Genomic DNA, 27975 nt, shown 5'->3' with positions numbered 1-27975 from the left:
CAACTACTCACAATAAGAACTGCTCTCCAAACAAAGTGTGCTTATGCTTCTTCCAAAATCGGACCTGAGGAAACCCTAGTTTCACAGAAAATTTCGCACTATAGAGCTGATCCAAGATTCAAGACATCCTTCATTTCTTCGCTGGACTTTAGCCCTTCTCCCAAAGCCTTCACACTTCCTTGGGCTTAGCTGAGAGACCATGGTCTATGGTCGGGAAGATTGTCTTGATCACTCCCTTGGGTCATTGAGATTGACTGAGAAACCAATGTGTTTGGGGAGTTTGGTTTTGAGGCTTGGAGTGATCCCTTAAGTCATTGAGATTGATTGAGAGACCAGTGGGTTTGGTCGGGGACACTAATTTTGTGTTCTCTTCCTTGAGTCATTGTGTTTGATTGAGAGACCAAGTGGACTTGGTTGGGAAGATTTATTTTGAATATTCTCTTGAGTCATTGTGCTTGACTGAGAAATCATTTCATATGGTTGGAGAGTTTTGGCCTCATTGATTGATCCCATGGTCAGTTGGGTGTTGACCATTTATGCCATTGGGTTTGTCTTGTGGGATGAGTTTGATACTATCTTTCCTTATGGTGATGAGATTGACTTTGTGATCTCTCCCTTAGGTCATTACTGAGAGACTAGTGGATTGGTCGGGGAGATTGATCTTGAGAGAGAGAATGAAAAGTACCTCCCTAGCTAAGAGGGAGTGTTGAAAATTTCTTGTTTTGGTCAGTATTTTCATTGGCAAAACAAAGAAGAAATTTTGTATTTTTCAAGTTGTCCAAGTCGGCCTCAACACTTGAAGGGGTTTGACCCCAGGGTCAAAACCCATCTCCTAGCACACATATATATTGGCATTCAATTGACCTCATTTGGCATCACATCACACTCACTCAAATGACAAATCAAAGAGTTCTGTTCACACGTGTGAAGGAGAAAGAAGTCTGAAGTTTCCAGCGAAGTTTGACCTTTCTTGTTTCCACTTTGACCAGCATTGACTTGGGTATTCTTGCTGATGTTTGACCAAGTTTTTGACTGAAGTTGGAGGCCTGATGTTATCTGTGGATCATTGACTATCTTTAACCAAAGTTTTGACTCTGTTTTGGGCCGTTGACTGAAAGTTTGACTGCAGGTCAAACTCATATTTGACTGAAGTTCTGTGGAGACTACGGGACTGAATTTCGGCCCTTTGACCAGCTACCTCATGCCGAAATTTGGTCCTCTGTTGCAGACTTGGACTTTGACCATTGTGTTGACTTTTCTCTCATTTTACTGGTTTTGACTTGGCAAATATTGAGGTCAGATATTGGCATTTTGACTGGAATATTTTGATGAACATTTTGATAAATTGAATTCTCTCTCATAAGGAAAGATTACTGGGTTTTCCCCTTTGTGGGGTTTTTTGTGTCTCTTGTTCATTGTCTTTTCTGTGATCTATATTGCTCTACTAAAATTAATGGTTGAAAATTTTCATGTGAAACTGCTTAATGATTGAAATGCTCTAAAGAAGTCAAATTGTATCATTGGAAGTAGTTATCAGTTTGAAAAATTGTACTAGTCTTGTTTGCACTAGAAAATCAACATAATTCAGAGCTGCACCAACCCAGGAATAATAAAAATTCAGATTTAGAAGAATCAGATTAGCATGCTCAGTTTCAACAGCAGTACACAAAGATACATGAAATCTGGAAAATCAGATCAAAATGCAAGATCTGCAACAACAATCACCTCTTTCTATTACATTGAAGAGAAGACTACATAACAGCAAAATCAACTTCTCCTAAACTTGCGATGCAAAGTCAAACAACTTCCCATGAGCTCATAAAGCAAGGTGGTCTAACTAGAAGATCACATCGTGATCTAATACTACTCTTCACTTGAGCAAAATAGGCAATAGTGTTCAGGTAATGAAGCGATGCACATGTCCTTCCTTTTATAGGGTAAGAGGACGAGTGAGTTATGAGTAAAGGGTTAAACCCTAGACTAGGTCCACCTAACCTTAATCAACTCATGCACCCTCCAAGAGGAATCTTCCCCCAATAGTGTGCCTCCCATATGCCAAGGATGCTTCTTCAAGTAACTAACTCAAGAAGTGTGCCCCACGTACATGTACAAAGGTCAAGAAAGCACATGCTCACATGTGCCAACTCACCCACTCGACATGCTTGATGCAACAGCTTAAGTAGTGTGATGAAGCTCAAGCCATGTCAAATATAGATGAAAAGGGACTATGACTCAAAATGCCTTCATTGAGACTCTCACCCATGATACACCGTGCTCACAGCAAGAGTAAAATACTCTCCGAAGTACTTGTAAATGAACTAGGAGTACCTACTAGTTGCTGGTTATGACTCTTATGAGTTTATTTTCTTGAGAATCAACATCCCTTCTACATATATACACATGACATGCTGATATTTACTTAAATCTGCACTTCTATGACCATGATGCCCTGTTAATGTGGTTTCTTTTCATTACCTTATTATTACCTGTATTCTGGCAAGATATGTTTTTGTGTGACTATGTATCTTGTTAAGTTGTGTTTAATCCTATACAGCATGGACAAAATAATCAATTTTATAAGGGCTTGCACTCTATATTATTCATAGCTTTTGGCTTTTCCTTTTGAGTCATTTTCACGTATGTGTGCCTTTCCAGTCATCGTGCATTATTTAACCTACTTCTATTTTCTATGCTCTTGAACTTCCTTCCATTTTTATAGAATGGGAGGTCTGTTGCTTACTGACATCTTGGAGATTCTTGTCCCTTTGTTTCAACTTTTTGTTGTACAATATATGACTTATTTTTCTTGTATTCCTTGTGATTATCCTGTGTCCTAAGTTCTAACCATCCTGATTATTATCCACACTCTTTGCAATTTTGATGTGTACCTTGATGGGGTCCATCATAGATGTCTTGCATATTTTTATGGAATGGGAGGTCTGTTGCTTACTAACATCTTGGAGATTCTTTTTCCTTTGTTTCAACCTTTTGTTGTATAATACGTGACTTATTTTTCTTGTGATTATCCTGTGTCCTAAGTTCTATCCATCCTGATTATCATCCATACACTTTGCGATTTTGATGTGTATCGTGATGGGGTCCATCACAGATTTCTTACATGATATTGCTATTAAGCTGTCAAAATTGGATCAAAGATTAATTGCATCACTGTTGAACTAAACTGAGTTCACAAAAGCCATTTATTTCAGTCTTCTACTACATTCTCAGGTTTATTAATCTACAACCAAAGAAGCAACCAGAAAGTGGTGACTTCCATATAGGTTCCATATTGCTACAATTTTTTTTAAGGTTTCACTCTTTTATAAAAATTAATTCCAGTATGTGTTTTCTCATGTAGCCCTTGTACTCTGGCAATGGATTATACTGTTTGCATGTTATGAGTTTCTTGAAAATCATTCATTTTGGTAAACTGATAGTCTCCATGCTGTTAATACTTAACAAAGTTCCACTCTGCATGAAAGCATACAGGATGGTTTAATTGCTTTGAATGCTATTCAGCGGCGCCATGCTAGGCTTTCTACAGGGGATACTGTTTCAGTCAGTAGGTTGGCATTTTCTATTCTTGTATCACTCATGGTTTTGCTATTTTGGAATGTCATTCAACATTAACTCTCAAGTGTGAATGTTAGCGAATCATGACTTTTGTATTCTAAACTATATTTTCAACATACTGCCTTTGACTCTATATATGGACCTTGATTCTGGAATATATTCAGGTTTGTTCCACCGGAAAAAAAATTCAAGCTGGTCTTGTTAAGACTTGAACTGGAGTTTGTCAAAGCTAAGGGCAAAACTGAACAGGTAAGAAGGTTCCCTTTTATGCTAGAAGGCTTTAATGCAGTTATTCTAGTTCAAAATGATGTAATATCCATCGGACTATGCAGCTTGATGCTGTCCTTCTTGGCAAGGAGATTCAAAAAAGATTCTCAGATCAGGTATGTTACTTGTGGGTCCGGTGAGATTCTACAATTTGAGTTTTATTTGAATTGAATTGTGACTGTCATCTTGATTTTTGTTGCAACTGGTGTTCTGTAATTCTTTGCTGTAATAAAGATTCATGACTATGTTGAGATTTGAAATATTCATCTTGTTGTCCGATCTGAATGGAAGTCATCTAATGATTTATTAGTGTAGATGCAATATAGTGGAGGTCTTTGATTTACCGGTTGTATTACTTATATTGGCTCTGGCTTTGGTATTGGCAAGTGTGCCCTATTTAATTGTGTAACTTGGCACATTTATCTTCTATAACATCAAGAATTGGTGTTTGGAACATCAGACTTTAACTCATTTTTTTTCTTGGAAGTTGTGACTGTTAATCGACTGAAGAGAAGCTACTTCATGCTATGCATTATGCTTAAATCCTTGAACGAAAATATAGAGAACTATTTGGATTTGAAATGAAATATGCCCAGAAACTGAGCAAGTGCACAAATGCTCTGCATGGAAACTAATGTTCCATAAATTCTCACTCTCCGATGAAAAGTTAATTACAAAGGTGAAGTATTACAGTATAATGCTACACCTATGTTAGGTGATACCTGAGATATTCCTCTTCTAAGTTTAATATTAACCCTCTAATTACAATATTCTCTTGGGACAAGTTTAGTGCGACTCCATACTTGGGCACATCCAAATATTGTCCAAGTTCTTGTTAGATACCTAATCCTAGGGATTATGGTGTATTGCAAATTATGTTTCTATTCATTTAGGAGAAATATGATGAGTCATAGGTGAAAAGGAATAGTCATTAGACCTCTTGGAAGCAATGTTATTGGAACTGGACTGGAACCAGTGGTACGACCGTTTTGCTGCCTAAACTGGTTTGACTGGTGGCATAGGAGACTTTTTAGTACTGTTGTTTTGAATTGATATCATGGTACTCAATAGTCCCATCGGCCTACCTTTGTGGTCATTTGTTGGACACTAATATAATTATCTTATATTATCTCTGTGATCCATCTTTTCAACTCTATATCTAGAGATCATATTGTTCAATTCTATCATCGCATTCATTTCAATTATATCTTATTTATGTCTTTTGACATTACATTTATGAGTTCTTCAATTGTATAATCCTATTCATTTTTATTATATCTTATTCATAACTTTGTCTTTTCATATTACATTTATGAGTCTTTGTGGTCTTTTTGATGTACACTCAGTTAATGAACCATTTGGTAGGTTCATAACAGGTGGAAATCACTAGTCAAAAAATTCATAGTCAGACCTTGCTCACTGAAGTTAAAAGATAGTGAAATCACTTGCCTAAATAGTCATAGTCAAAGACTCAAAACTCAATGGTTGAAGTTAAAAAATAAAATTAAGGCAACATAAATTTAAAAACTTGTCAAATTGCAAACTATAGGCAAAGAGTCCTTTGCTAAGCAATATAAATTAAAAGCCAAAGTATCACTAGACTCACTATGGATGAAATATTATTGATTGACAAAACAATAGAAGTATATTATGAATCTCTGAATACACAAATTAAAACGAATTAGAAGTATTACCGATTTTTTTAGCAGGGCCGCTAAGGTCCTGGCAGCCTTGCTAGATGAGCACACATAGGGAAAAGACACACTGTCACTTCGGCTCGAGCCCCTGTTGTTTAGGCCCAACACCTCCTAAACAGCCAAGGGAGGAGTCCCTAAATATTCCCCAGTAGCTTCAGTTGATGTCCAATGCCTTATATGGACTCAATGGGGTGGAGGTGTTCTTGATTTGTTTACTGACCTGCATAAAATGGTACTAAAAACAAAGCATATCTCTACAACAAATATTAGTAGTCAAAATATTTCAATTATATATTTTGAGAACTATGGATTTTGGTCTACTGGAATTACCTTAACCAAATATGTGATTATTTCTTGATTCTGAAGTATGGTTAAGGAGTTATGAGTTAAAAACTTCTTGTCTTGTATGACAGCCTGTAAAAACCTGTGAAAAACGCAAAAACAGCAAACTAATTTGATGCAGCAGCCAATCTACAGTGTGAAAAACACCTCTAGGGAGTTACCCTAGAGTGTAGAGAGGATAGAGGGTGATTGTAGAGGCTTTGGGGCCTCCCCTCTATCAAATTTGGGCTGAAAAGTCAATTTCTAGCTAGTTGGAAATTGATTTTCAGAATTCTGGGCTATGTTTAATAACTCAAAATCTCAAAAAAATTAATATTCAATTTAAATAGCTGGAAAATGAATTTTATTTAATCTAATGTGAAAATATTACTGATAGATAAGTAAAGAGCTGAAAATTACAAGTTTTAATGCAATATACTTACTTGTACACTAGTAGAACTTGTTTTCTGATGGCTGAACATGCAGGTCTAGCAAACAAAACACCCTCTTAACATGGTAATTTGCAACCAAAAGGCTAGGTATAAGTGTAAAATGCAAACAATGTTAACTTGTACCTAAGCGGGGTTTTGATCTAGCAATTTATTCAATATTCCCCAATAAAAAATTGTTGTAAATTAATGTGATAGTTGTTGATTTGGGGTAGCATCGGATGTGCTCTAGCCATGAAAATTGGTGGAGAGGCTAAAGCACATGAGATCTCCAAGACCCAGAAATGGTTTGGGCAGATTCTAACCAATTTGGGAGATATTAAAATAATTAATATTTTTTAATGGAGTTCTTAAGTCTAAACTTAGGAAAAATAAAATATTGCTGGGTATTAAAATAAAATTGGGTTAGAAGGTTCCAAAAGTCATGGATCAAGCCAAACCTAATCTTAGCCATTGATTAGAGATGTAATCTCGGCCGTTGAAGGACCAACAAGAAAAGTATAAGAGGAGGCTTGAGGGTCAGTGGGAAGACACACCAGAGTGACCAGTCATTCGATTTACTAGAGCGGGGTTGCTAAGTAAAGTTGAATCAGTGATCAGCATTGAGGGGCAGTGAATATTGGACAGAGAGGCAAAGATAGTGCCGAGAGACTAGCGCAGAGGCAGAGAGGCAGACGCAGAAGCCAAAGCAGGCCACGCAGAGCCTAGCAGAGACAGCGCAGAGGCCAGAGGGCCTGTGTCATCCACGTAGAGGGCAACAGGAGTGACACAGAGGATCCTAGAGGCTGCGCAGTGCCTAAGAGGGCTGACGCAAAGGGTTTGGAGGTTGACGTAGAGGCCAAGAAGGCTGGCGCAGTGCTTCAGTGTTGTTGGAGAGGGTTTCGTGGGGCAGGTTTTGTGAATACTTGCTTCCAAATAGAGAGGTATTATTGCCGATTATTTTTCTCTGTCGGGTGAGCCAGTTTGGCACCCAGTTGTACTCAAGGATATACTGCATAATAATAAACCCTCAGAATTGCTGCATCAATTTTCCCGCATTGGGTTTTTCCAGGGACGAGTTGTCCAAAAATAACGGTGTCACTTGTGTGTTTTTTTTCTTTCAGCTGTTGATCTATAGATGGTTGAGACTATTGTGTTTATTTCGTTATTTATATGTTTTAAATAACTTGTTCGTAATTAACAAGTAGAAGAAATAAACCAGAAGAATACAGATTAAATTTCTAACGGATAGACTTAGAAATTTCAACATGGTATCAGAGGGTGGTTGCAGATCACAGGAGAGCTGAAGGCATCAGTTGAAGCAGAGCATTTGCAGCAGAATCAGCTGTCCCGAGTGACAGAAGCTGATCCTTGCAGAAAGCGACAGAAGAAGGGTTGACGTAGAGGCGCTGCGTCATCAGTTCGGGCCAGAGAGAGGCCAGCGCAGCGTCCGAGGAAGGCAGAAAAAGGCTCACGCAGAGCCACATAGAGACCAGGAGGGTTGATGTAGTTGGATGAGGGAGCATTTTTGCCAATGCCGGGATTGTGCAGAGCCTAGAGGCTCAGTCCTTTAGTTCTGGGGCATAGGAAGCTGTGGGCAGTTGCGGGGAGTGAAGCTGGTGGGGTACTGTGGGCAGAACAGTACCTAACAGGGAAAAACCAAGGTAGAGGGAATCGCTACCGAGGCGGATTTCTAGCCAAAGAATCTGGATTAGAGTTGCTGGTGCACAGAAGATCGGAGAGGTATGACTTGACGGTTGGCAGGCAGATTTCCAGGAGGGAAATCGAGACTCAAAGGGAGTCTAGCAGAGAACTTCCAGGCGGGAAGTAGAGAGACTCAGCAGGAGTCGAAGAGAGAACTTCTAGAGGGAAGTAGAGAGACTCAGCAGGAGTCGAAGAGAGAACTTCCAGAGGGAAGTAGAGAGACTCAGAGGAGTCGACTGTTGGAAATAATACTGAAAGGGGGGGTGAATCAGTATTAGTCAAATCAATAATCTTTTTCTTTTCATACTCAAATTCATATACACTACTTCAGTGAAGGTAACTTGCGTGTATACGCAGCTGTGTTTAAGGCAACCAACGTATATCAAGCAATCTTATGATTCAATTAATTCATCATATGTTGATCTTTAATTAGTGCATCAGTACTTCATTAACCATATAAACAGTAACCATGTGCAGTAATATCAGAACAAACCATCACACATAAGAAACACCCATGAACTCCAAGCTATAAGGTGGAAACCCAATGCGGGACAAAAACCACCTGCTGCTGTCCTTTTTTTAATATAAGAAAAACCTGTTTACAATCTTGTACTGGTGCAGACTCATACCAGTACGTAGGCATCCACCTGCAGAAGGCTACAACCTTCTCTCGTTCTCCAGCTACTACTGGAAGGGAGCTACAACCTCCTAGCTCTTGTACTAGCCGATCTTTTTACTAGTACGTAGGTGCCGACCTACTGAAGGCTCCAACCTTCACTCGTTTTCCAGCTACTACTGGAAGGGGGCTCCAACCCCCTGGCTCTTGTACTGGTCGATATGTTTACCAGTACGTAGGCGCCGACCTACAGAGGGCTATGACCTTCTCTCCTCCTCCAGGGACCACGTTTCATAAATTTTCAAACTGGATACTCCTGGAACACAACACCATAATATGAAGGCCACGTTTCATCCAATTTTCATACTGGACCCATTAACAACATTGAAGCTCAAAATCAATCACCACTGCAATACAACTATTGCATTAACCAATCATTCAATCATCAATCTCTGAATCACCCAACAACTGAATCACTGAAGCCCTGTCATCAAAACACAGTCACCAGAACACAGAGCAGAACCCAGAACTTTGCAACAACCACTAGAACCAACTGCAAATTCAGATATCATATTTCATAATGTATATGCTACTCTGATGAGCCGAACCAGCGTGTATACGCGCTTTTACCAAAGCGAACCTGCGTACATATCTGCAAATACTAACTTAAAAACTTCACAACTATTTCAGAATTCAGTCATACCCAGATCATAACATTTGCAGAATAAAACATGCGTCAATATTTAGATCTAGTCTATCCATGATCAAACCACATAATGATAATACATTCCAAGCCTTAAGATCCCGATCCATCATCCATCATCATCCACATAGGTGCATCCTTAGTTCAGATCAAGCAAAGCATCACAAACCCATAACCTGCATACTGGATCTCACACTTCATCAGATATTCAATACTTGCACCCTTATGGCCTAATGATCTTCTCCTCCTTTTATGGTTTTAGGCCTTTCTCAATACCATGGACCAAAACCACTTAGGACCAATACCTTGGACCAAATACCTAGGGTCAATACCTCGAACTAGATACCTTGGACCAATACCATGGATCAAAATACCATGGACCAAATACCACGGACCAAAAGCTTAGTTTTCCAACATATACATGCTTTTCCTTCTGTGAAAGTGCGTGTGTACTTCCAATGTATACGCAACTTATATATAGTGAACCTGCGTGTATATACTATACGCAGCTTGGTCAAGGTGAACCTGCGTATACCTCTCTTTCTTCATTCTGTGTAGACTGATCTGTAATTCTTTGTTGTTCTCATGCTGCACCGTGATCTTTCATTTGAGTGAGTTGCCATCAAGGACAACACCTGTATCATAATGCCAACATCGACAAGAAGAGCAGAGAGATGGCCATGAATGGGCTGAGGGATCGGGACAGGCTGGACGGGGCATCCAACTTTGTGGTCTGGAAGGCCAGGATCCTGTCCATTATAGATAGACATTGCATCAAGGCCTTCGCCTTGAGAACAGTGGCGATCCCAGTTGACCCGGTTGAGAATGAAAAGTACGAGGAGACAATGGCCAAGGTGAAATGCATCATCCTTGATGGGGTCAAAGATCATGTGGTCCAACATATTGCCGAGAAGGAGACGACACAGGAAATGTGGGACACTTTGAAGAAGTTGTATGAGCATACCTCCGTGCAGAGGAGGATGTTACTTGAGAAGCAGCGTCGGTCATACCAGATGCAAAAGGGGGAGCAGATAGATCACTTCCTCGGTAGATTGAAGGAGATCCGAGTCCAACTGACTTCCATAGGGGCCACGCCCGATCAAGAGCTGATGGTGAGAACCGCCCTAAACGCAGTCTCGGAGGAGTGGGAGACATTTGTCAAGAGCATTCTGGGCATGGCGACTCTTCCAGATTGGGAAGAATTGTGGGTGACTCTTCGTCAAGAAGAGATTAGACGACTGAGTGAGATGGGAAGTAGCAGCAAAGGAGTCTAAATTAAGAAGGAAGAGGAAGAGGATGCAGCTCTGGCATCTGCGGGAAAGCAGGAGAAGAGGAAGAAAAAGGACCTATCCAAGGTCAAGTGCTTCAACTGTGGGGAACTAGGTCATTATGCGAGCCAGTGTCTGAGGAAGAAGAATAAGGGAGAGGTGTCTGACTCTAAGGCAGCGCCGCCGAAGGCGGAAAAGGAGGTAGAGGAGGATGACGATTGTGCCATGAGTGCTCATGTACCTCTAGAGAAGAGGTGGGGAGACATCGAACTGTATTCAGGAAGACTACAAGCGATGAGGGGCAAGATCCTTGAGGTACCCAAACTCTTGGATCAGATTCTTGCTACGGGAGCCCCGAAGAGAGAGTAGCAAGACTGGCGGATGTCGGTAGAAACGAATGAGGATGAAGCGACAGAGAGTGTTATAGTGCAGGAGTCCCGGGCAGTGCAGAGCTAGTAGGCTGCAGTAGTGCAGAGACACGGAGGACGTTGCAACAGTGCAATATGGCACATAAAGGTTTGCAGCGGTGCGAGATGCAGGGAGTTGTTACAGCAACGCAAAGGCAATAGAGGGAGCACTTGTTAGTGGCAGAGAGAGCTTCAACATCGGGAGTGTTTCTACCCTGACAGGGATGTCAGAAGTTGGGTGGATCAGTTACTTACTTCTTAGTAACTGAGTTGCAGTGCAGTAGCAGTTGGCAGTAACACGATGCAACATGATGAGGGGGATGCAGTGCACATAGTCTCTAATGAAGTGATACTTGATCTCAATATGCTTTGACCTGTCATGAAAAACTGGATTCTCCGTGAGTTTTATGCAACTCTGATTATCACAGTAAATCACTGAAGGTCTCAATGCCTGACCAAATAGACCAAACAACCTCTTGCGAAGCCATATGGCCTCACAACTAGCCAAACTAGCAGCCATATACTCTGCCTTAGCCGAGCTCAATGCAACTGACACTAGGACTCACCCAAGGCCTCGTCATTAAGCCGCACTCCGGTTTTGGGGCTATGCCTGGAGGGAAAAACTCAATTAATTATTAAGTCCTCGAAAGCACCTAATAATTAACCAAGTTAAAAAAAACCTCCAGAGTAAACTCACTTGATGACAAAGTCCCAAGTTACCTAGGCCTGTTACATGACTCAACTCATCACACTAGCATCACTTTACATCATCCCCGTAGGGCTTGCGGAATCTGAGTACATTACGAGAAGCAAATGAGAAGAAGAAATAGAGTTAAAAAACTCTGATGATATAGTGAACTCTGATGGTACATGAAGCTTCTGACATATTTTTGGGCATGGAGTCTTCAAAATTTTTGGGTACATTTCAGTGGTCAACACTAAAAACGGTCAAAAAATAAACCCTTAATAAAAGTCATACTTCATTCATTAGAATGATGATCCTTTAAATTAAAATTTCCTCACCAATAAAAAACGTGGTTTTTCTAGTACCTTGATTCTTACCTTGGAGAACAACTATTTTGTACTGTACAATTTTTGCTAAATTTCTTGAAATTCAGTGCACTACTTAGATGAATTACTGAAAACAAGGCAATCGAAAACTAAACCAAATTTACTTTCACCAAGATACAAAGTTTCTTAATTTTCAACATGCAACAAAAAATAATCAAGATAAAAACACATGCACACAAAATTAACACGCTTGTTTTACCCAGGAAACCCGAAAGGGAAAACTTGCTTCCTTTAATCTGTTTTATTGATTGTTCTTTGAGAAAATGGATCTATTGCAATTCACGCTGCTACTACAGCCCACAATTTGTCACTGAGAAAGTGCTAGGATTCTCACTATTTTCAACTCTACAATTGTTCTCAACCCCCCTCTTGATCTCGGCCCTGCACAATTGATCTCTGCTGAAGATAGTCTTGACTTGCTCTATGAATCCTGATCCTTTGGTCCACAATCCTTGTGCACTTTTTGCTCCTAAATTTATGCGCACTATTGATCATCAATTGATGCACATTCCACAATAAAGAATGATCTATGATCTTGTGCCTTCGCCCTTCTCTTTATAGATAGAATTCAATGCATGCAAGGAGGCCTAGTCGAATGTCAGTTCACACTAGTGTCACGAGTTTCCTTTGCTAGTTAATTGGGGAAGTCCCAATTACACTTGGAATAGCTCTCAGTTAACTAGCTCGAGTTCCTCCTTGATTTCCTCTTGTCGTGATTCAAGTTAACTGAGGACTCAACTCGTCCTCTCTTCACTTATATCTGAAGTCTTAACTCGACCTAACTCAACTTGTCACTACCACCTCATCCTATAGTAAAATTGAAGATGACTCCAACTTACTGAAGCTCCAACACTACGCATGCAAACTTGATGACCATTCCTGTAAAATGGAAATCAACTCATTGTAACTGAAGTCTATCTCATGAATTCTCACTCATGTGAGAGAAAGGCTAATTCGTGGTCTTCACTGGCTAAGGCATAAGCCAAAAGACATTCCATCGCTAGATTTTCAACAATTTTATGTTTTATTGAAGTGGAGTCGCTAGATGAGATCTTGCAATTTAGTCCTAAAACAAGTATTTCATCAAGTACAAATACAAAGTAACAACCTTACCAAAGTGAAGTAGTGTCGTATATGACCAAGTTGAATGACCACCTTCTCGGCAATGACGGCAAAAATGTTACCGATCTTTTTAGCAGGGTTGCTAAATGTTGAAAGTTTTGTCATTGATGTCAAGCCAAGTTGGCTAAGCATGGAGTCAAATGAACTAGGATTATGGAAGCAATTTTGAAGAAGGATTTCAACAGGCTGAAGCATCACTGGGAATTTTGAGGAGCGCCAAAATATACGGCCACAAGAACTCTATGTTGTTACAAACTTACAAGGCTAGGTCTGCTAATTACTTTCTCTGCTCTGTGTTATCATTTACTGTGCAATGCTCACAAACCAATTTTGATTTGACATTTGATTACAAGACAGGAGACGACAAGATCCGGTCCCGTGGCCGGTCCACATCCAATCTCAATGTAGTAATATGAAAATCTATCGAGTGTCAACCAATCTGATGTTTCTGCTCACTATGTGGTCGTCAAGATTTGGACCATGTGTTGACCAACCACGGAGTTACAACCGTGTCCAATTTGCACACAGTGTAGTCTATGTAGCTATATGAAAATCGATCCCAACACAGTCCGACGTGTTTGCTGGCCAATCATCATTCAACCTCCATTTATAAGTAAGCAATGGCTGAACTCAACTATATGTAGCCAGATCCAAAATAAGAATTGTACATCGACATTTGCTATCATAACCAAAATATAAACTCTTCCCCTGCTATATTGTTGGACAATGATTCATGCTGCAGATAAATTAAGAGTCAACATACCTCATCATAATTAAAAGAAACTAAGAATAATGAGAACAAATTCAGACTGAAGTGTTCCACCTCCAAACTCAGAACTCGCAGATGGTTGGTCTCATGTTGTAGATCTAAAAGCTTGTATAGAATCAATATTGTGGGAGATTACAAGAGCATGTATGGTAAAAATACGCATCAGTCATGGTCCCTAGTTTGTTTCCGGTCCCAAAACAATTGTAAAATTGCTGATGATTTTAGGGACACTCTAGATTTTAGGTATCCCCAAGTATATTGATAATTACAACATTCATAAGAGCTATCAGTTACCACTACTAGACAAAGGAGGAGGGGCCGACGATCGATGAGCTTCCTTGATAATTCCTCATAAAGAACTGAGCACAAATCAATGGCCCACAATACCAGCCGACTCAAAAATGTATATGCTTAGGCTTGTATAAATACGAGTTGGGACTCATCATTTCAACTTGACTTGGACACAAGACTTCTGATGCAGTAAAGGAGGTATTTTGAGGCAGCTGCAAAGGATTCTGAGTAAGCGAAATTCTCTGAGGAATAAAACAAAATTCTCTGAGGAACAAAGCATTTCTTTGAGGAAAAAAGCGAATTTCTTTGAGGCAAAAAGCGAATTTCTTTGAGACGGTTGAAGTATTTTGAGGCAGTTGTGAAGGATTATGAGACAAGTTTTGGCATGGTTTATAAAAATGGTGTGGCAAAATTACTGAGGTTATTTCCTGTAGCAAATATTTAGTGACCTCTTCAATTGTTCTGGTGCAAATCCTAGTAAATTTTCTGAATCACAACAACGAAGTTTGTGAGGAATTTTGATGATTTCTGGTGAGGGCTCTGATACTCTGTCTAGCAAAGGTTCTGGTTGATTCTAACACAAATTTCTACTGAGGTCACTGGTCTTTAGCCTACCAATGTTAAGGCTTTTTGGAAGGATGATTTTCTGCAGTAATGACTCAGAAATATCCAACATAAGATGTGGATGTTCCAGTAGAGGTGGAGCATGTCCCTGAGAAGAAAGAAGGCAAATACAAATGTAAAGGCTACAACAAGGAGGTTGTTTTGGACAATGATCAAGTGGACAAAAGATGAGTGAGTGCACAATAGTGATAGTGTAAGAAAAGAGGGCATCAAATTTGTTTGACAAATCTTGACTGTGCAAGAGATTTATAACAACTGTAGAAGCCAAGTTTCAGCGAGATGAGTTGGTGCTTAGCTAGGGGATTGGAGTCTCCTGTGGGTTGGTGCCCATGAATTTTGCTGAGTTGGTGCTCAACTAGGGGATTGATGTCTCCTTTGGGCTGGTGCCCACAAATCCACTGGATTGGTGGTCATTTAAAGGATTGGTGTACTTATTTGGCAGGTTGGAGCTTGAATTTTTATAAAAGAGGATTGGAGTCCTCACTAACTTTGTTAATAAATTTATCTTTGTTTTAATTCTTGAGTTGTGGTTTTAAAAATCTTAACTAGTATAATATAACAATTGAAAGAAATATTGATTCACCCCCCCCCCCCCAGTATTTCCAACACTAAAAACCTGACAAACTTGCTAGATGGACACACACAGGGTAAGGACTCACTCTCAGCTCGGTTTGAGCCCTGGCTATTTAGGTCCTCCTAAACAACCAAACAAGGAGTCCCTAAATATACGCCACTAGCTCTGGTTGATGTCCAGTCCCTTATATGGAGTTGACGAGGTGGAGGTGTTAACGATCTGTTTGTTGATCTGCATAAAATGGTTACTAAAATAGAGTGGATTTTTACAACAAATATTAGTAGCCAAAATATTTCAAAAATATATTGTGACATATGGAGTTGGGTCTATTGGAATTACCTTAACCAAATATGTGATTATTTCTTGATTCTGAATAATGGTTAAGGAAATATATGACTATTTCTTGATTCTGAAGTATGGTTAAGGAAATATTTGATTATTTCTTGATTTTGAAGCATGGTTAAGCAATTGTGAGTTAAAATAACTTCTTGTTCTGTATGACAACTTGTAAAACCTGTGTAACAATGCAGGGACAACAAGCTAATTTGATGCAACAACCAATCCATTGTGTGGAAAACACATCTAGGGAGTTACCCTAGAGTGTAGAGAGGCTAGACGGTGATTGTAGAGGCTTTGGGCCTCCCTTCTAATCTGGAAATTGATTTTCAGAATTTTGGGTTATGTTTGATAATCCATAATTTTCTAGAAAACTAATAATAAATTTAAATAGTTGGAAAATGAAATTTATTCAACTTTAATATGAAAGAATTATTGATAAATAACTAAAGAGCTGAAAATTACAAGTTCTAATGCAATATATTTAGTTGTACACTTGCAGACTTATTTTCTAATTGCTGAATAAGCAGGTCCAACAAGAAAAACACCCTCTTAACCTGGTAATCTGCAACTAAAAGGTTAGATACAAGTGTGAAATGCAAGCAATGAGAACTTGTACCTAAGTGGGGTTTAGATCTAGCATTTATTCAATATTCCCCAATAAAATCTTGCTGTAAATTAATATTACAGTAAAAACCAGCAAACATAAAACCTATCCTAATGCAGAAACATAAAAGAAATTTGGAATTTTTTTTGAAGAATTTATTAATTTGCTTGTTTGAAATTTTTTACCTGTGCCTTTGAGTCGCCCCCTTTGTTGGAGTGTGAAGTAGATGTCCCTCTAGGTCGCTATGCCTAGTTTGTGTCCAAGGAGTGGGCGTGGTCCTTCCGAAAGTTACCCCCCCTTTGGCTTAACCCACCTTGCAGCTCCTTTTTTTAGCCTTTATGTCTTTGTAACTCCCTAGTTTGCTCCTCTGCTCTCCATACTCTGCTCTCCATATAATTCAGTGACTGAGTGCCTGTACGCCTGTCTGACATTGCCTGCGTTCTGTCTGCCATATTCCTTTACCTGCGCTCTCTGTCCATAAACGTTTCATAATTTTAGCGTTGTCCTTCACCAACCACAGGTGCCTCCACGCAGGACATGACAGTCGAGGTTTCCTTGAGACTATAGTCCGGAGGCTGCATCGGCCTCTGCATCTTGGTCTTCTAATTTTGTCTCGGATTTCTCTCTGCTGATAATATTGGCTACCAGTTTTGCTCCTTGTAAACATTGATACTCTCAATCATTTATTCCCTTGTTACCACCCGCTAGCTTAGTGTCATGTTGAAGGGGTATTTATGGTACAAATGCCTGCTCTGTATTCATTGTTACGGTTTTCTCACTCAGCTGCTCTTTTTCTGTCTCTGAATTCTCATGAAATGGTCACACTGTAGTCTGCCTGCAGTTCGAATCCTTGGACGGGTTCTTTTTAGTACATTTCCGAGCTAGTTTTTTTGGAATGTAGAGGCAGCTTTTTGGTTTTGATGAGTGTTACTGCATGGGCTTTCATACTTCAATTGATGGAGCTTGAAACCCAAAAGCTTGCGCGTAAGGAAACTGTTGTTTTCTGAGAGTGCTTTTGAGGTTACTGAGTGGAGCGTTCTAGACATTGCGGAGTGCCAGACTTTGGTTTGAGTTGTACATGCATGCTTGCTCTGAGAAGTTAGTGAAGCTTTCGGCTGCGCGTCAAGAGGGGTCCAGTGTGGAATCTGAGCGCCAGTAAAAAAAAAAAGGCGAGTTCGAGTGTGTATTGTCGCGACGGGCTTCGGGATTCATTCATGTCATTTCTAGCTGATGGTTATTGTTTGAATGCGATATTTTTTCTGTGGATAAACCCCATATTCGTTGGGCGTTCCTTTTGAATGGTGTTAAAATTTAAACTATGACCGTATACCACTTTATGTGCGTGTTAGTTTTTTTTTCACATTGCCTTTTATATGATGGACATGGCATATAATGGATTAAAATGTTATATGCGGTGAAGATTTTTATGACAGTGGTAGCGTTCCTTTCAATGGTCAATGGTATATGAATGGCGTAGTGGAATTCTATTCTTGCTCCGATTTTGGATGGTTTTGAATACACTTTCATATCAGAATCATTTTTTTTAGTAGCAGAAGTATTTTTTCTATCAGCAGAAGTAATTTTTTTTTTACAGAATGCATTCATTCGTTATATACGTAATTACGCCAACCAACCACTATTACTGATTTGGAAGTGCCAGTCACAGATTCTCCAGAGTTGGTAAGGGACTCGTCCTAGGGTGAAGGGCAGTAGCAAGTGAAAGATAAGGCACGTAGTGGTGGTATGCACTTCATAGTTCAGTAAGGGGGTAAGTGCATTCAATCATATCCATGGTGGGAATAGTTCTCACTGGCAAGGAGAACTATCCTGAATGGTCCTGGATGATAAAACACACCCTCATTTTCAATGAGTTGTGGAAAGGAGTGTGTGTCAGAGAAGGAGACAATGACCCAGTACAACCTACCTCAGACAAAGAGCTCGTCATTTGGGAAAACAAGAACAACAAAGCTTATGCATTAATCGCAACATTTATAAGTGAGGTGAGTCGCCATATTTTGTCATATTCAACTGCCTTTGAAGCCTTACAAAAACTGAAAGAACTCTATGACTCACATTCTGCACTTGAAGTTGTCCAACTCATGATTAAACTCTTCACTCTTGAACTGCAAAATAATGATCTTCTTGCTCTTGCATCTGAAGTAAAGTCTATAATGCATGATATCAAATCCACTAAGGTTGAATTGGATATTCCTCTTATTGCTTTTCTCAAGGCACTTTATCCTACTTACTCCAATTATCTTGAGTCATTGCAAGCAAATGGAAATCTCAAAGATATAACCTTTGACTCTCTTGTGAAAAAGTTTGCTGAAAGAGGGAAAGCTTTTGGAAAGAAGATAGCCCCTGAATCTTCTGAAGAAGCTGTGTGCCTTGCTTATAAAGAAAAGCATTCTGCTCAAGATTCTACAAGAGGAAGAGGTGGTCGAAGAGGAAGAGGAAGATATTTCAGAGGCAGGGGGGGCAGACATTCTTAAGGAGAAAAGGCAGATTTGCACTGTATTCGTTGCAAAAGAAATGGATCACATGATGCCTCTACATGCAAGCTACCATGGGACAAAATTGAGCAGAAAAGAAACCAACAGAAAGGTAAAACTGATGATACAGACAAAGGCAAAGCACCTGAATCTGCTCACTATGTTGTGGCACAATGTAACATTGGAGTAAATGAAGATTTATTTAATGCTTCACTTGCTTCTTGGAAAAATGATTGGTTGCTTGATTTAGGAGCAACCTGCCACATGACTCATAGAAAAGGTTTTTTTTAAAATTTCACTGACAATGTTGATGGAGCAGTATAATTTGCAGATCAATCAAAAATCAAGCCATCAGGGCATGGCACAATCAGGCTTAAACTGCCTGGTCTTCCAGACTTTCTTCTAGATCATGTTCTATATCTCCCACAGCTCAAGAGAAACTTGCTGTCCTTGGTCCACATCTGCCAGCAAGGTCACTCCATTCATATGTTTGATGGCAAGCTTGAGGTAAGAAAAGCATCTGACCACTCACTTGTCATGAGGGGAATAGAAGAAGAAAGGCTTCTCAAACTGCAAGGAACCTCTGCTCATGCACAACATTTCTCATACAATTCTCATCATGAAGAAGGTACACTTCCATCAAGTTTATTATGGCATGCTAGATTTGGACATTTGAACTATGACAATCTCCGCTTATTGAAGAAAAATGGTGTTGCTTGTTTGCCTACAATTCCTAGGAAACTTAGGCAATGTGATGCTTGCATTCTAGGAAAGCATAGCAAACAGTGTTTTCATGATTCACATTCAAGAGCACATAGGAAACTTGAACTCATTCATTCAGATTTATGTGGTCCAATGCCTGTTCCTTCTGCCAATGGAAATAAATATATCATGACATTTATTGATGACTACACCGGAATGTGTTGGGTTTATTTATTGAAGAACAAATCTGATGCTTTTCAAACATTCAAGAATTTTCATAAATGGATTGAAAATGATGCACAATCTCATATTGGTTCTATTCGCACTGATAATGGAAAAGAATACACATCAAATGAATTTGAAAACTATCTTCGCCAACATGGGATCAAACATCAAACAACTGTGCCTTATAATCCCCAACAGAATGGTGTAGCTAAAAGAATGAATAGGACAATCTTAAATATGGTACGATCCATGCTCTTCTTCAAAAATGTAAAGATAATGTTTTGGGCTGATGCTGTTCTATGTGCTGCATATATAAAGAATAGATGTCCATCTAATGCTATAAGAAACAAGACTCCATATGAAATGTGGTATGGACATGTTCCTTCGGTAAAGCATCTCAGGGTCTTTGGTTCCACCTGTTATGCCTTGATACCAAAGGTACATAGAAACATACTTGGTGCTAGAAGTCGTAGGTGTATCTTTCTGGGGTATTCAAACACCTCCAAAGCATACCGCCTCTCTGATGAAGTAAATAAGAAATTTGTTGTATCTAGAGATGTAATTTTCCTTGAATCATCCAAAACTGGCAATGTTGTTGAGCGGCAACTTGATCGCTTGGATAGATTCGCAAAAGCAAAATCATTTCAAGAATTTGATAATTAGATTCCACATCTTGAAGGGGGGATTCCTATACTAGATCAACATGTGGAATCTTCTTCTGAAGAACACTCTCCCCCGCATGAAACTCCAACAACGGATGATGCTTTAAGTGATGTTATTGATAGAATTGGGAGACTCAATCTTGATTCAGTCCCAACTCAATCAACGGAGCAGCCTGAACCATCTCAGAAAGGTCTCCCAAAGTGGGTGACAAAGACACTTGAAAGTGTTCATCCTGATGAAGTTGGAAAGACAGGAACCAGAAATTCAAACCGGCAAAATGGAGGTGATGTAGATGACTCTAATTCACCTGTTGATATGGATGTTTCTTGTGATTGTGAATTGAATTTGTCTACAGATTTTGAACCAACTTCCTTCAAAGAAGCTGCTTCTCATGATGAATGGAAAGAAGTGATGCAAAAGGAGTATGATGCCCTCATAAAGAATGGCACTTGGAAGCTGGTTGATCCTCCATTAGGAACCAAACCAATTGGCTGCAAGTGGGTCTACAAGAACAAGTATAAAGCTAATGGCTCACTTGACAAGCACAAAGCTAGGCTTGTGGCAAAAGGTTTTGCACAAAAGGAAGGGGTCGATTATGAGGAGACTTTTGCCCCCACAACAAAATGGGCTACCATCCGGACACTCTTTGCACTAGCAGCTCTAAACAGTTGGAAAGTCCTTCAAATGGATGTAAAAACTGCTTTCTTGAATGGAGATCTAAAAGAGAATGTTTTTATGTCACAGCCTGAAGGATTTGCTTTGAAAGGACATGAACATAAAGTATGCAAACTTGTGAAGTCCTTGTATGGCCTCAAACAAGCACTGCGAGCCTGGTATGAAAAACTGACTGAGCATCTTCTGAAACTCAATTTCAAACATTTTGATCTTGATGATGCAACTTTATTTGTCAAGAAAGTTGGCGAAACAGTTGTATATCTTGTGCTATATGTAGATGATCTTTTGATGATTGGGAACAATGAAAGCTACATTGCATCCATAAAGAAGGAATTGGGGAAAAGTTTTGAAATGACTGATTTGGGCTATGTTCATTTTACTATCTTGGCATTGAAGTAACCCAACATCCAAAGTCCATATTTCTTTCTCAAAAGAAATACATTGGAGATCTGTTGAACAGGTTTGGCATGACAGAGTGCAATCCTCTTACTACTCTAATGGAACAAAACTTAAAGCTCACATCTATTGAAGGAAAAGAATTTGAGGATGCAACAAAGTATACACAACTTGTAGGAAGTCTCAAGTACCTCACTACTACTAGACCAGACATTTCTTTTGCTGTTGGAATCCTCTCCAGGTTTATGCAAAAGCCTTGTGAGGGACATTGGTTTGCTGCAAAAAGAGTTCTAAGGTACTTGAAGGGAGCTCAAGACTTTGGAATCAAGTATACACAGGTGGACGACTTCAGCTTGATTGGATATTCTGATTCAGACTTCGATGGAGACAAAGAAACTGGGGTATCAACTTCAGGATATGCTATGAGACTTGGATCAGGAGCTGTCTCCTGGAGATCACGTAAACAATCAGTTCTAGCAGATTCCACAACAGAAGCAGAATACATGGCAGCAGCTGAAGCAACAAAAGAAATTGTGTGGCTCAGGAATATTCTTGAAGATTTGCAGGTAAAACAAGTACAATCAACTCCACTTATGATTGACAATACCTCTGCAATAAAGTTGGCCAAGAACCCAAAGTTCCATGATTGAACGAAGCACATCAATACTAAATATCATCTGATTCGACATCATGTTGAGGCCAAAACAATCCATCTCCGTCATTGTTCCACAAATGAGCAAATTGCAGACATCTTCACCAAAGCGCTTGGAAGAGAAAAGCTTGAACGATTCAGAACGATGCTTGGACTCACCAACATCCCTTCAGATTAGGGGGGGAATGTTGACACCTAATTCTCATGATTGGGTGAATTTATGTAAATATTTAAATTAGAAATGTGAACAGGCATCGGGAGATGAACTGAACAGTCACTCCCTGTTGTATATAACAAAGACCCACCTGATGGAATAATACACGAATCAGTGTTTTCTTATGGAGTTACTGCCTGGCGTGACAAGGAACATCCCTCTTATCGACGTCTCCAACCTTTGCTCTTGGTGTGTGGCAAGATACGAAGCCCTTGAGATAATAAAACCTTCTCACGAAGCTGTTTAGAACCCTCAAATCAATTTACGTGCTATACCAAAGCAAAACAAGTGGGGAACCCTAGTTGTTTGCTTCCATGTAGTGTATTAGCTCCTCAATGGAAGAGAACATTAGTTTTAGGATAAATCTACTAATCAGTGAAATGAAATTAGATTAAAAAATAATTCAAACTCATTGAACAATAGCAAGAAGAAAAATATTAGCAAAAGTCACTCCACAATTGTACAAGACAAATGCCAAAATGAATAAGTTATTTTTATTAGATAACACTTGTCTCGAGTGAACAATAATGGTTTACAAATGAGAAGAGACTAGCCTTATATAGAAAAAAATTAAAAATTATAATGACTAGTTAACGACTAGCTAACAACTAGTTTAACTCTTCCTCAATAAAATATTTACTAGTCATCCACAATTTGGAGACATAGCAAATTAATTCATAAAATATTACAATATAATTTTTATTCACCCACTAGGATGTTGACTTAGTCAAATTTCCACAATTTAGTTCAAAATTCCCTTAGCTATGGTCCGTTGCTTAACTAATTGGTCCAGTGGGTCTCCAATGACTAGTTGACTTCACCAATGACTATTTTGATTTGACTTTTCCCTTTACTAATACAACTTAGCCACATTGACGCTGGATCTCCAATCCCCTTGAGTTTCTGACAATTACGACACCTGCATATGTGGAAAATTAAATAGGTTTGGATTTGAATTTGGTATCTCTCGAAATCTTCATATCTTATCCAACATTGCCAGGTCATCACTTACATGCCATGTCATCATGCCCTTCTCGGGCTCTAACGTCCTTGGGAATTTGGAGAAACTAAGACATGGGTTTTGTTCCTATTGTTTTGAAGACCAATTTTGACATATATGTGAAATTTTTCGAGTTTCTCCCTTATTAAGTCTCCCGGAAACTTGTCATGCCACATCATCATGCCCCTATTGGATGATATCTAACACCCTTGAGGATTTGCAAAATCTAAAACATGGGTTTGGTTCCTCTCATTGAGCAGACCACCAATGCTATGCTTGGGAATCCCCCTAGAAGCTTTTTTTGTACTGTTGACCAAGTTTGACTGAGCTGCAACTAGCCACCAGATGCTCAGATCAAGAAAATTCCACATGGCATGGAATCCTCTAGTCATGCTCTACAATCTGAGACTAGGTTGACTTTTTGACCGCTTGGACCAATTTGCATTGGGTAGCATGAATTGCCTTGGAAAACGTGAAAGTTGTCTTTTGAGACTGCTACACTGTGAAAGCTATCATGGGGAATACTACACCAAGTCCAAGGTCACCTACAACTCTATAAACACTAAGCATGTGGAATGACATAGGTGCACCGTTGACGTGGATTGTTTTGTCTCACCCCTACACAGGCTCCCATAAAACCATGAGTCCTCATGAGAAGCTTGCCAAGGTCCTCCAATCCAGTCAGGGACAAGATCGCCTAGATGAAACTTTCAAGGGATAGGGCATGTTTTGACCAATCGCAATGAATATAGACTCACATTGACAAGACTTAGGTCTAGGAGACCTGATACACAACTTCACATGGTTTTTACAAGGCTTTGACTTGTGAACTTGGGCTTACAAGGATGGTGAATGATGTATTGAAAAAGTCTATGTACCCCCATTGACAGAGGGGTAACAGGAAGTATCCTCAAATCAAGATCAAGAAGCAAGTTACAAGCATATAGGTTATTTCCATCCTAATTACAAGAGCCATTGCATTGACTAGTTAACTTACCAATGTCTGCATTAGTTTTAACAAAGACAACACTCTCCCTGCAATTTGAAGATTCAAAATTAAAATACAATTGGTGTCATAATTAAACAAGTTTAATTTGAGAGTCTTATCAACAGAGAACCTTGAAAAAATTCGAACTAGGATGGATTGAATCTTTGACAATGCCAAAATTTTGTTTAAAGCTTTGAAGATCCTTTCACCTTGTGTCCTCAACCCAGAACAATATCAATGTATATCATCAAGTGGGAAGGCTTGCTGGTTGGGAAAACAAGATTCTTTTGCATCAACACCGCTCTCTACCTAAGCTTTGAGGGCAAAGCATCTCTTAATGGTGGAGGGAATGTATTATACCTAATATAATATGATATAATATAACCTTTTATATATCATATATATTTTTTTATTAATTAAAATTGTTAAGGTCATGACTATTGCCGTGATCCATCACTTCAGCACTGCATAAACTTTAAAGAGGTCACATTGTTCAATTATATCATCACATTCATGTCAGTTATATCTTGAATTTGTATCTTATCTTTTCACATTACATTTATGAATCTTTATGCTCCTTTCTGATGAATGCTTCATTAATGATCAATTTGAATCATAACACTCTTACTTTGAATCATTTCTGATTCCATTTCTGTTTTTTTTTTTCCTGCTCTTCTTGCTGACTTATTTTTCTTTTACATGATCTTTTGTGCCTCTTCTTCTGAAGTAACAAATACCACACAAATGCCCTGCCAAAGAACAATAGATTGGATAAATGACATCCCTCTTGAATTGATTATATATGCCAGTGTTATTATACTGATGTATTTGTGGAAATGAGTGAGGAATACCAGTTTGTTATTTCTTTTATCCTTGGAGAATGGAAGTAATTGAATCTTTCCGACCTTTTCCCTCATATTTAGAAGGCTCATTTGTGGTACTTGCAACTGCAGGTTTTCACTATGGGGCAGAGAGCTACATTTGAATACTGTGGAACAAATTACATCTTCACTGTGAATCAGACTATTGTGGAAGGACAAGGAGATAATGAAAATATAGATAGAGGAATGCTGTCAAAAGAAACATATATTATCTTTGAGTCAGCCTCAAATTCTGGCATAAAGGTATTTTTGTTTTTATCTTTAAATCTTCTCTGTGCTGTTAGTTTTTTTAGGCATCTCCAGATTCTGTGATAAAAGTATCATGATTTTTCTTTTTCAACCTTTTTCCATATTTTTAGCTTTTTCTCCTTGTTCTGTGTTCTCAGTTTTTCCTTATTTATAGTTTTACATGGTTGGCACTTGAGCTACTTCAGACCGGATTCATGGCTTTTATGATGGAATGTGTGATTGAACATGTTTAGATAAAGAATCAACGTGAAGCGGCAAGCAGCAACATTTTCAAGCAGAAGGATTTCGACCTTCAAAAATTGGGCATTGGTGGTCTTGCTGAACAATTCCAGGACATATTTCGTAGAGCGTTTGCATCTCGGGTTCTTCCTCCACATGTCACAAACAAGTACAATCTTAAATGGAATCTTATCTGCTGTTTGAATGATGCATCAAGGCATTTTGTTTAAGATCTTAAATTCTAGACAATGATCATAAGAACCTTGGAATGGCCTCATTTTGCAGGTTGGGTATCAAGCATGTTAAAGGAATGCTGCTTCATGGACCCCCCGGAACAGGGAAGACCCTTATTGCTCGTCAAATTGGAAAGATGCTCAATGGCAAAGAACCAAAGGTGGGATATTATCGTCTTGGTCTAACATGGATTTTTTATTATTATTTTTTTATATTTTTTTTTTATGTTGTAAGCTTTCATTCAATGAAACATTTGACCTACCACTTGTTATGGATGGAAAACTAACGGACTGTTTGGATGACATTAATATTTTCCAAGATATGCCAATTAATGAAATGTATAAGTTCTGTCTTTTTCTCATGGTTGCAAAGAAGACAAAAATGCTTTAATTCTCTTATAGTCACTGAAGATATATTCTTATTGCTTTTGGGTGATTTTGATAGTGGGATCCACCCAGTTTTGGACAAGTCAGTGGTGGCGGCTTAGCAGTCCCCTTTTGTTTTTGTATAAAGTGCCCCATATGTATGATATCTGTATATATATAATTGTTAGAGGGAGCATTTATCTTTCAGCTAATATTCATATTAAAGCCTTCTTTTGAAATTAGAAGGATATGAATTGCAAGTAGATAACTCAACATATTTTCTGCTTAGAGACAACCAAACGATGTTGCAGGATCCTTCCCCTCCGGATCTGGGGCGGATTCGCTTCACGGACGGATTTGCCACTGATCCATGGTGGATCAGTGGTTCCACTTTTTTCTTGCGGTTCTTGGAAAAATGGACACGTTGACCCGATTCACGGTGTTTTTGAACAGATTGGCCACGGATTTGCCGTGGATTGCGAGCGGATTCGGGAGAAAGGCGGACAGTTCCGCAGACTTGGTTTTTAGTTTTTCTGACTTGGGTTTTTGAATTGTTATGTGAGGAATTATGCTTCCCGAACACTCCCAAGGTGCCCCTAGACACTTTCTAGATGCTCCCTAATGGTAATGTTGAATTCTTAGAGTAAAAGTGACATTTTCCTTTATCTTTCATTTTCATCCTTTTACTTAAATTTTTAACATTACCATGAAATGACTTAGGATGTTTGAGAGTGGTTCCAACCTCATCATACTTCACATGGAGAAGATAGAATTTGATATCCCATTCAAAATTCAACAGAGTTAACAGTTTTCAGGATTTCAGGATCAATGGGATTGTGGTATTTAATTAGATGATATCATGTATGAGGGTATGTGATTGGCATTTAATCAAGAGCACAAAGCTCTATATGTACCCTGTAATGAACAAAGTTCGTACTCACAAGTTAAATACTTTAGAACACTTGGAATATGAAGATGTCCATGGAATATACAAGTATATATATGAAATGTATGAATGAGAATATGATGATGAAATTGTTACAAATGAGGGCCCATATATATACCTAGGTGGGTACCCCTTCATGAATGGTCATGTCTTTTGAGAGATACCTCTTTAGTACACTAATTGTTGTTAACTATTTAATTATTAATTATTTACATTCATAACATTGCCTTCCCCTTTAGAAAAACTTTGTCCTCAAAGTTTATGAATGAAAAGGCTTGATCTCTTTTTTGTCTCGAATGTCTTCTCGTCTCAGAATTGTCATCTTCGATGATACAAGACGATATGAACTTCTGAGTGTGATACAAAATTGTCATACTGTGAAATGATTTAACCATCCAAAATCAATCTTTTGTGGAACATTACAATTACTTGATACCTGGGATAAATTGTTATCATAAGACTAGATTGTGCTGACATTAATATTCTTTGAAACATAAGTTTGTTGTTTCTATTATGAGTGATATAGATAAGCACACTGATTGAGATGTTTGCTCTTGCGATTCAGATGCTGATAAGTAGTTTTTGTGATTTGATTTTCTCTTATCATTTGTGTGGCAAATTCCTGACTTACTTTAGGGATTGATGTTGTTGAATTAGTTACAAACTCCACTTAGAATTTTCATCGTTTGAACTGTA

The 27975-nt window shown here is 38.9% G+C and overlaps 1 protein-coding gene across 1 annotated transcript in view; it reads left to right on the top strand.

Annotated features, from left to right (window-relative positions):
- LOC149171334 (vesicle-fusing ATPase-like) overlaps positions 1–27975 on the top strand; it is a 165588-nt gene that overhangs the window by 15158 nt on the left and 122455 nt on the right. Inside the window, exons 2-7 of the mRNA XM_089425930.1 lie at positions 3471–3566; positions 3738–3822; positions 3906–3956; positions 25339–25509; positions 25749–25903; positions 26020–26128. Of these exons, the coding sequence (XP_089282056.1) occupies positions 3471–3566; positions 3738–3822; positions 3906–3956; positions 25339–25509; positions 25749–25903; positions 26020–26128 (667 nt within the window). The remainder of the gene's footprint in view (positions 1–3470; positions 3567–3737; positions 3823–3905; positions 3957–25338; positions 25510–25748; positions 25904–26019; positions 26129–27975) is intronic.

Source organism: Pinus tabuliformis, chromosome 4_2 (genome assembly GCF_031772625.1).
Source record: "Pinus tabuliformis cultivar Carrire ecotype Pingquan chromosome 4_2, CPIR1, whole genome shotgun sequence".
In the NCBI taxonomy this organism is placed as follows: domain Eukaryota; kingdom Viridiplantae; phylum Streptophyta; class Pinopsida; order Pinales; family Pinaceae; genus Pinus; species Pinus tabuliformis.
This window is presented reverse-complemented; position numbering and strand designations above follow the sequence as displayed.